General features: G+C 34.6%; 2 protein-coding genes across 2 annotated transcripts; both read left to right on the forward strand.

The window, feature by feature from the left end:
* LOC134276858 (uncharacterized) lies at window positions 1–2,321 on the forward strand. The gene is made up of 4 exons (XM_062759147.1): window positions 1–162; window positions 466–622; window positions 1,094–1,179; window positions 2,255–2,321. The coding sequence occupies exons 1-3, from the start codon at window positions 37–39 to the stop codon at window positions 1,168–1,170; spliced, it is 360 nt and encodes a 119-aa protein (XP_062615131.1). The 5' UTR covers window positions 1–36; the 3' UTR covers window positions 1,171–1,179; window positions 2,255–2,321.
* Window positions 2,322–7,419: 5,098 nt separating this feature from the next.
* Window positions 7,420–10,657, forward strand: LOC134276847 (uncharacterized). Its single transcript, XM_062759138.1, has 5 exons — window positions 7,420–7,446; window positions 7,661–7,802; window positions 8,082–8,238; window positions 8,686–8,771; window positions 10,578–10,657. The coding sequence occupies exons 2-4, from the start codon at window positions 7,677–7,679 to the stop codon at window positions 8,760–8,762; spliced, it is 360 nt and encodes a 119-aa protein (XP_062615122.1). The 5' UTR covers window positions 7,420–7,446; window positions 7,661–7,676; the 3' UTR covers window positions 8,763–8,771; window positions 10,578–10,657.
* The last annotated feature ends 164 nt before the right edge of the window (window positions 10,658–10,821 follow it).

Below are 10,821 nucleotides of genomic sequence, written 5' to 3' on the forward strand. Positions count from 1 at the left end.
GATATTTCTTAAAATCATAGCTACATTTTGATCAGAATGAAACTTCAAATACTTCTCTTCGTGTCCCTTTGTTTCGTGGTGTGTCTCGAGGCAGCAGAGAAAGTAAAAAACTTGCCGATGAAGAGATGTAGTGATAACTGGCTGTGGGTTTGGTGTAGAAGAGTGAGTTATTTTCAGAGAGAGAGAGAGAGAAAGAGAGAGAGAGAGAATGTACAGAAAAGTTTAAAACGTAACCAATATGCATGGATATATTGGAAAGTTCATGTCTTTTTGTTTTTAATAAGTTTTTAAATAATATTTTGTAACTGAAATAATAACATTTGTTAAAATGATTTCATAATTCTTGTAACAGTAATGGTTATTCATTTAAAGGTTTAAATTTGTCAATTAATTATTTTCTTTCTTATTTAATTTGTCCCCTCCCTGATATGATTTCATAGGGTACAAATTGTCTTTTCTTTTCAGGGCAGTGTAGGAAAATCCGACGGAACATTGCCATGTAATCTCAATTTATTTGATGCAAACAGGGATGGCGTCATAACACTAGAGGAATTTCAGAAACATGTGACCCCAAAATCAAGGTCATATACCGAGACCATTTTCTTCAAAATCGATGCTGATGGTTCGTAAAAAAAATATTCACTCTTATTATGTATCCAAGAAAAAACTCGGAAAAATACTGCTTTCATTGATACATACATGTACCTGTCACGGGCACGTGTTATGGAAATAATTTTTTAACCCATAGCACAATAATCATGGAAATCTTTTAAGGTACTGAGTATTAAAACAGAAAATTGGGTTTTGAATAGATGTTTGAATAAACAACTCTCAGCCTCACCCCACCCTAACCGATACAAAATTTTCGAGTAAGGACCCCTTTTTTATCTGCTTCCTGTCAAAATGTTCTTTTAGACTTTGTGTCAATTTCTTTCTGGTTGCCTCTTCCGCCTCTTTAAAAACGATACTACCTGCTTGCATTGGCGGATTTAGAGGGGCCCTGGGACCCGTGCCCCCTTTCAAGATTCCTGGATCAGCCACTGATGTGCCTGTATAAATTATATAAACTTGAAAAATTGCTTGTTTTCGACAGCTGATGGTGGCATAACAGAAGCTGAATTTAAAGACAGCCTGCCAACACTGAGGGCTCATAAAGTAGCCAACTGTTAATCAAATTAGGTAATTGTTTGTATTTTAATTCTGTACATGGTGTAGTCTTTAGTATTGGGTGTCAATTATTTAAACAATAAAATGCTTTCTTTGTTTGTTGTTACTGGAATGAACGGAAGCAGCTGTTGCAGAAAAAATACATAACCCGCGTAAGCGGGTTATGTAAATTTTTTCTGCAATAGCTGCGACCGTTCATTCCAGTAATAACAAACAAAGAAAGACATTTTATTGTTTATATTTATATCTGTTTAAATAATCAATTAAAGTAGGATTAAAAAGATTAATTATTGTATTAATGATGCGAACGTCTTTATATGTTCCATTGATGGAACAGCCACTGATTAAGAAATCTGTACATGCGACATGCCTATTGTAGTTTATGCAGGGATGAACGCAATGGGGTTTCTTAAGAAATAAAGGAGAAAATATTCAATGGATGTAAATATTTTCTTTTTTCCGTATAACTTTTACTCCATGCAGTTAACTATAAATTTAACCATACATGTTTTACTATATACTAGTACTTTTTACAATAACAACTCATACATTGTAGCTATGTAGCTATAGGGACATATACAATGTTTTACCCCTTTTGTATTTTTATTAGGTTCAATGGCTTACTAATTAATACTTGTGAGCTTTTATATTCTTTAAGTAAGGAACCTGAGTTAGACCCACTTTGTTATTCTTTCCAGTAAAACGTAAATCAATCGTATTTGACACTAAAAAAAATCCCCCCACCCAACAAAAAAAAATGTTGCCAAAAAGGGCAAACTTCCTGATCCATGGGCACAGGCACTTCTTTCGGAAATAATTTTTTTTAAACCTATAGTATAATGATAACACGTTATTATCATACTAAGGGTTAAAAAAATTATTACCGCAACATGTAGGTGTCTGTGTCCATGACATGGACTATAAATACATGGAAAATCTAACAGCTGTTCCAATAGTTTTGATTTCTTTTGTTTGTTTGTTTGTTGTTTTGTTTTTTTGCGTGTGTTTTGGGGGAGGGGTTAAACATGTAAAAAATATGTTAAACCATGAGGTAACTTTTTTTTTTAGATTTCTTTCTCTTTTACAGGGAATAATGCCATTGGTAGAAGAGACAACTGCAAGAGTACACAACTGCAAAATAAATTTTCAAAGCACGTGTTGTACATAAAATAGAAACTTAATAAACATTTGTCTCTGACTTCAAAATTTTGTGTTTTACTGAATTAATAAGGTTATATCACAATTGTCAAAACAATACTAGTATGTCTTTTTGTGTTGCCTGCATAGTGCAATGGTTAGTGCGTTGCTCTGGGAGTCGCAGAATAAGGAACCTTTGATTCTGAACTTCCAATCAAAAATAGATTAAGACAAAAAAGCACATAAAAGTAATTAATCGTTGGGTTGATTTCAACAGAATTACATGCATGGATCTAGAGCCCCCCCCCCCCCCCCCCCCCCCCCGAAGAGTTATTACCGGTAAATGTTATCAATGTACGTTTATTGACTTCGTTCGATTTCAGCATGCGTTTTGTCGGACCCGAGAACCAAATTGTCTGCTTTAGACCGTTAGGTCGAAAGCAGACAGTTTGGTTCGCGGGTCGACAAAACGCATTGTGCCCGAGAACATGGACAAGAAATGTTTTGTTATACCTTTCATTTTTATTTTTTTTTTTATTGATGTACCCCAGGTCTCTCAGTTTCGAAACCAACGAATGAAATTGAAATTAAGCTCCGCCCATTCTATGACGTAAGCGGTCCAACATCTCATCGACCGGTCCAACATCTCACTCAGTGGTCCAACATCGATTTCTTTTTTTATGCCTGCTAAGTAAAACATTAGAAATGTTAGACTTTTTTTCGTATAAATTTGTACAGGAACAAATTTTCAAAGGTATAACAATAGATAAATTAATAGAATTGAAAAAAATATATCCAACCAAATAATGTAACCTTGGACACCCCCCTTTTGGTATGAAAAGTATGGCACGCCAAATTTGCAAAAATGAGCTAAACATAGTTTTACATTGTATTTAACAGCTGTTAATAATGGTTTACGAATGCTAATCTATAAGTTTATCTGTCAGTAATAAAACGTTAACGATAGATTTTGTTGATTAACAAAGATTCACGTCTGTAAACTCTAATTTACAATCGTTAAAGTTGTTAATCATAGTTTCACAAATCGTGAAACTATATTTATCAGATCATTAACTTTAGTTAAGAGTTGTAAACCATAGTTTACAGATCGTGAAACTGTTTTTATCAGATAATCTTGGTTTTGCAATCGCAAATGATTATTTTTTAGTGTTAAGTATAGTTTACGGTTCTAAAACAGATTTTCGCGTTAACTATGGTTTACAGATGTAAAATACCGATTAAATTTTATTATCAACATAAGTTTTTGGTCTTTGTCTTAAGTTCTTTTGTAAAACAGGTCACAGGGGTCAAAGTTCTTGTAATTTGATGAAAGGTCTTCTCACAAGGCGTACATATGTGAAGTAAGAAAGCACTAGCCCTGACCGTTCAAAAGTTATTACCAAAGTTTTTAAAAATAGGTCAAAGTTCTTGATATCCAATAAAAAGATCTTGTCACAAGGATTAAATATGTGAGATTTGAAAGCCCTAGCCTTAACCCTTCAAAAGTTATGGCCAAGGTTATAGTTTTTAAAAAGTAGGTCAATCTCAAAGGCCAAGGGTCAAAGTTCTTGTTATCTAATAAAAGGTCTTCTCACAAGAATTACATTTGTGAAATATGAAAGCTGTAGCCCTTACCGTTCAAAAGTTATTACCAATGTTACCAAAATATTACCAAAGTTTTTTCATACGTACAGAAATCTCCAAGTTAAAAATGTCGAGTTTGTTGTATCTAATGAAAGGTCTTGACACAAAGAATACATGTTTGAAATATGAAAGTCCTAATATCTACCGTTCAAAAGTTATGGCCAAAGTCAACGTTTTGAATTTTTGTATGGAACTGCAAGGTCAAGGTCAAAAATCTAATTTGGTGGTACCCAAAGAAATGTTACTGGGGTGTAGGAAATTCCTATAACTTCATTTTGGAATGAAATTAGTAGCTTTCCAATTTACACAGTATGAACTTGGTTGGGCCAGTGTGTATAATATAACCTTTGAAGGGTTCAAACTAGGGCTGTCATGCTTCACATATTTAATTCTTGTGATAATACCTTTCATTTGATATCAAGAACCTTGACCCTTTGACCCTGACCTTGGAGTTTGACTAAATTTTACACAAAAAAATCCAAACTTTTGCTATGGTCCTAATTTTTAAACGGTAGATACTAGGAATTTAATTTTTCAAATATCAATTTTTTGTGGCAAGACCTTTTATTGGATATCAACAATTTTGACCCTTTGACCTTGGAGTTTGACCAACTTTTTACAACCTTTAACCTTGACCGTAACTTTTGAACGGTAAGGGCCAGCACTTTCATACTTCCCATATGTAATCTTTGAGACAAGGCCTTTCTTTAGAAACTAACAACCTTGACCTTTTGACCTTGACCCCAGAGTTTGTCCTACCTTTAAAAACGTTCACCTTGGACATTACCTTCGAACAGGTGGTGCTAGGGTTTTATTTCCCATTTGTATTTCTTGTGAAAAGGCCTTACTTTAGGTACCAACATATTCATCTGCATTTGAGAAAGTTTAACCTTCCCTATCTTGCCATATGGGGGCATCTATGTTTCTCAAAAACATCTTCTTTAACCTAATCATTAAAATGAAAAGAAAATAATATATCAAACACGATGTATATTGAATATGAATTCATCTTGTAGCATTTGAGCTGCACAGGGACAAGGAATATATAGAATATCGCTAGAACGATAAGAGTATTCGAAATTTACATGAAAAGTGCAAGGGCAAAGAATATTTTGATTGAGCTGAAATATGGAATATTTATTGCTTATGTAGCGTATATTCTAAAAAAATCTGGGAGCTGATCCTGGCCTGCATAACATCGTCCCCCGCTTTCGTCTGATTCTAATTCGCCTGTCCGTCTGTCAGTCTGTCCGTCCGTCCGTCACAAAAACTTTAACCTTGCCCATAACTTTTGAATTGGTGGGGCTGTGGCATTCATATTTCACATGCGTATTCCTTCTGACAAGAATTTTCTTTGGATACCACCAAATTTGACCTTTTGACCTTGACCTTGGAGTTAGACCCACTTCTACACAAAAATTCCAAACTTTTACTTGTTTCATAGCTTTCGATTGGTAGGTACTATGACTTTATATTTCACATATGTACTCTTTGTGGCAAGACCTTTTATTGGATCATGACCTTGACGATTTCCGTACTTTAACCTTAGTCATAACTTTCGAATGGTAAGGGCTAGGGCTTACATACTTCACATATGCAATCCCTGTGAGAAGACGTTTCACTGGATACAAGGAACTTTGACCCTTTGACTTTGGAGTTTGACCTATTTAAAAAAAAAAAAACTTTGACCATAACTTTTGAAGGGTTAGGGCTAGGGCTTTCTTACTGCATATAAGCATATCCTTGTAACAGGATCTTTCAATTGATATCAAGAACTTTGATCCTTTGACCTTGGAGTTTGATCTACTTTTTAAAAAACTTTAACCTTGAACATAACTTTTGAACGATAGATATCAATACTTTTACATTTCACATACCGGTATGTATTCTTTGTGGCAAGACCTTTCATTGGATACCAACAACTTTGACTTTCTGACATTGACCTTGTAGATTTCCGTACTTGTGAAAAAAAAACCTTGGCCATAACTTTTGAATAATAAGAGCTAGGACTTTCATACTTCTCATATGTAATTCTTGTGCAAAGACCTTTTATTGGATACCAAGAACTTTGACCCTCGAGTTTTACCTACTTTTAAAAAACTTTAACATTAGCCATAACTTTTCAACGGTTAGGGTTTTGGGTTCTCATCTTTTACATATGTATTACTTGTGACAAGACCTTTCTTAAGAAACCAACAACTCAGACCCTTTGACCTTAGAGTTTGTCCTACCTTTCAACAATTTGTCCTTGGCCATAATTTTTTAAAACAGGTGGTGCAAGGGATTTCGTATTTCAAAATCGTATTTCTTGTTAGAAGACCCTACTTTGGGTAATAATATATTGAATTTGCATTAAAGAAAAGATTAATCTATGTTACCATACGGGTCATCAGTGTTTATATAGAGAAGAGATATGGCTTTCATATTTGACATGTACATTACCTGTGACAAGATTTTTCTGCGCATGCTATGATTATGATTTAATTATTAATTATTAATATTATATAATATATTATTATTTAATTATTAATTATGATTATAATATGATTTCTGACCCCTTGACCTTCACAATAGACCTTATTTATTTTTTTTTTTTAATTCAACTTCAGTGCATGATAATTTCTAAATGACATATGATAGGGCGTTCATATTTGACACAATATGTCATAAAAAATGACATCCCACCCACAAGGACAGTGAAAGCAGGGGGCCACAATTCTTTGAATTTGCTTGTTATTCACCTATTTAATTTTTGTCTTCTTATATACAAGACCTTTTCTTTCATAATTTTTTAATAAAAACAAATTATTCACCTGACCATTTTACCTGAGATTCATTTTTTTTTTGCATCGAGGAGAGTCCATGTTTTCGGAAAGAAGGGGGGGGGGGGGTGTAGGGTCACAGGTAAATCTTTTCCTTAATTCATTTTTACAAAGTGTCAAAATACAATTTTAATTTACAGTCTTAAAATCTCTGACTTTAGATCCGTGGCTGATTAAGACGATTTTTTTCCGATTTTATGATTAGAAAACGCTGTGACACGTTCGTTTCCCTAATTTCATTTCATTTCTTTTTTTAGACAGGTACATGTATATAAATTAAAAGGTGTGCACAGCTTGTACCGTGTGAATGATTGTAGATTATTGCAATAACTGAGACTGGAAGGCAAGTGTCGTATAAGTTAAATATTTTCCCTTTGATAGTGCACTATATATAGAGATAAAAGCTTTAAATTTAATTTTCAAAAATGAAGTGTGCGCAGCTTGTGTCGTGAATGATGGTAGATTATTACAGGGACTGGGATTAGGAGGCAAGTGTCGTATAAATTAAATATTCCCTTCACTCCATTATCTGCAGATTCCTCGATTTACAAACCTTGTAAAACATTGTTTCAATAACCCTTTGTCATTAGAGTTGTATATTTCTTTATCTTAAAAATGCATATAAATGTGCATAAGCTTAAACTAAAAAGCATTCCCACAACCAGACGCACTAAAGGTAAAACATTTAAATTTAATTTTCAATAATAAAGAAAGATAATATTGAAAATGATTTAAAAATATATATATGTATATAATCTTCATTAAGGTGCACGTATCTGCAGAAATAAGTAGCATAATTTCTTTACCTAATACTAGTAGTTGGACAAATAATAATGTTTGCTTCTATATATACAAGTATAGTACTAACGAAGGACATTTCTTAAACACAGCTAGATTCGGATCAGAATGAAACGTCAGGTATTACTATGTGTGTCACTTTTGTACGTGGTTTGTCTTGAGGCAGCCATGAAGACCAAAGATTTACCGATGAAGAGATGTAGCGGAAGATGGCTGTGGGTTTGGTGTAGAAGAGTGAGTTATTTTCAGAGAGAGAGAGAGAGAGAGAGAGAGAGAGAATAGCAATGTACAGAAAAATAAAAATGTAACCGATATGGTTATAATGGAACGTTCATGTCTTTTCTTTTTTTTTTTTTTAATTTTTTGAATAATATTTTGTAATTGAAATACTAACATTTGTTAAGTAATGTAATTTAATTAATTACATTTCAAAATCCTTGTAATGGTAATTCACTTAATTAGATGTTTTAACAAGTACATGTAATTAATTACAGTAATGTATCTTCTTTTCAGGGCGGTGTAGGAAAATCCGACGGAACATTGCCATGTAATCTCAACGTATTTGACGCCAACAGCGATGGCGTCATAACGCTAGAGGAATTTCAGAAACATGTGACCCCAAAATCAAGGTCATATAGCGAGACCATTTTCTACAAAATCGATGCTAATGGTTCGTAAAAATAAATCCATTCTTATTATGTATATAAGATAAAACTCTGAGGGCACTTGTTTCGGAAATGAATTTTTAACCCATTTAGTATAATAATCATGAAAATTTGGTAATTATGTATTAAATAGAAAAATGGGTTTTGAATAGAAGTTGGATCGAAACAACCCCCAACATTACACCACCTTAACCGAAACTTTTAGAGCGAGGACAATTTTTTTTTCCCTCTGCTTGTCAAAATTTTTTTTTTAAAGATGCGTCTATTTCTTTCTGGTTGCCTCTTCAAAAACAATCAATACTACGTGCGTGCACTGACGGATTAAGAGGTGCCAGGAGTGGGGTGGGGATGGGGGCCCCTTTTCCTTTTTCAAGATTTCTGGATCCGTCACTAACGAGCTAACTAAGTTTATATACATGTATAATCTTTAAAAAATTGTTTGTTTTTGACAGCTGATGGTGGCATAACAGAAGCTGAATTTACAGACAGCCTGCCAACACTGAGAGCTCATAACGTAGCCAACTGTTAATCAAATCAGGTAATAGTCATTCAAAGTATATGTTTGTATTTTAATTGTGTAGATGATGTAGTCTTTTGTATTGGGTGTCAATTATTTTCTACTTCCGAGCATGACTTTTACTCCACTTTTACTCCAGTAAAATATATTTCACCATATATGTTTTACTAGATACTAGTACTTTTACCCCTTTTGTAGTTTTCATTAGGTTTAATGGCTTGCGTACTTATGTACCTTTATATTCTTTATGTAAGGAGCCCGAGTTAGCCCCCTTTGTTATTCTTTTCAGTAAAACAATCGTAAGCACATTAACAAGAGGCCCAGGGGCAACAGCGCTCACCTGAGCACATTGGCTAGGAAAAAGCACATAATAAATCAGATCAGAACTGAAAGTTTATTGGGGGGGGGTAAATTTTAACCCCCCCTAGGGGTTCATGATTTGAACAAACTAGAATCTACACAACCTGAAGCTGATTCCATATTAATATCACTAATCATAGCTTTGAAGTACTTGAAAAAATGATTTTAAAAGGTTTCCCTATAAATCCCTATGTAAAACTTGGGTCGGCCATTTTGGCCCCACCCTAGGCCCGGGGGTCATGATTTGAACAAACTTGAATCTACACTACCTGAGGATGATTCCACATGAGTTTCATCTTTCCTGGCCCAGTGGTTCTTGAGAAGAAGATTTTTAAAGATTTTTCCTATATATTCCTATGTAAAACTTGGGTCGGCCATTTTGGCCCCACCCTAGGCCTGGGGGTCATGATTTGAACAAACTTGAATCTACACTACCTGAGGATGATTCCACATGAGTTTCATCTTTCCTGGCCCAGTGGTTCTTGAGAAGAAGATTTTTAAAGATTTTTCCTATATATTCCTATATAAAACTTGGGTCGGCCATTTTGCCCCACCCTAGGCCCGGGGGTCATGATTTGTACAAACTTGAATCTACACTACCTGAGGATGATTCCATATGAGTTTCATCTTTCCTGGCCCAGTGTTTCTTGAGAAGAAGATTTTTAAAGATTTTTCCTATATATTCCTATGTAAAACTTGGGTCGGCCATTTTGGCCCCACCCTAGGCCCGGGGGTCATGATTTGAACAAACTTGAATCTACACTACCTGAGGATGATTCCACATGAGTTTCATCTTTCCTGGCCCAGTGGTTCTTGAGAAGAAGATTTTTAAAGATTTTTCCTATATATTCCTATGTAAAACTTGGGTCGGCCATTTTGGCCCCACCCTAGGCCCGGGGGTCATGATTTGAACAATCTTGAATCTACACTACCTGAGGATGATTCCACATGAGTTTCATCTTTCCTGGCCCAGTGGTTCTTGAGAAGAAGATTTTTTTAAAAATGCCATTAATTTTTCTCTAATTCATAATTATCTCCCCTTGGAAAAGGGCGTGGCCCTTTATTTGAACAAACTTGAATCCCCTTTACCCAAGGATGCTTTGTGGCAAGTTTGGTTGAAATTGGCCCAGCGGTTCTTGAGAAGAAGTCGAAAATGTGAAAAGTTTACGGACAGACAGACAGACGGACAGACGGACGCCGGACAAAATGTGATCAGAAAAGCTCACTTGAGCCTTCGGCTCAGGTGAGCTAAAAAGTATTTGAAACCCAACCCCCCAAAAATGTTGTCAAAAAGGGCAAACTTCCTGCATGATCAATGGGCATAGGCAACTTGTTTCGGAAATAATTTTTTTAATCCATAGTATAATAATAGCACATGTTATTATTTATACTATAGGTTTAAAAACGTGTAAAAAATATTAAGCCATGAGGTAACTTCTTTGAGATTTCATTCTCTTTCTTTTACAGGAAATAATGCCATTGGTAGAAGAGACAACTGCAAGTGTACACAACTTTAAAATAAACTTTCTAAGCAAAGCAGTTTTGACTTAGGAGTATGCATATAAAATAGTAACTTACTTCAAAATTTCGTCTTTTATTGAATTATAAAGGTTACATCAAATCATATTATGTCTACATGTCGCCCCCATAGTGCAATGGTTAGTGCGTTGCTCTTGAGTCGTAGTATCAGGCCTGGGGGCCATAAAACTTA

This window comes from Saccostrea cucullata, unplaced genomic scaffold (assembly GCF_032062105.1).
Source record: "Saccostrea cucullata isolate Sc308-1 unplaced genomic scaffold, CSIRO_AGI_Scuc_v1 ctg643, whole genome shotgun sequence".
Lineage (NCBI taxonomy): Eukaryota > Metazoa > Mollusca > Bivalvia > Ostreida > Ostreidae > Saccostrea > Saccostrea cuccullata.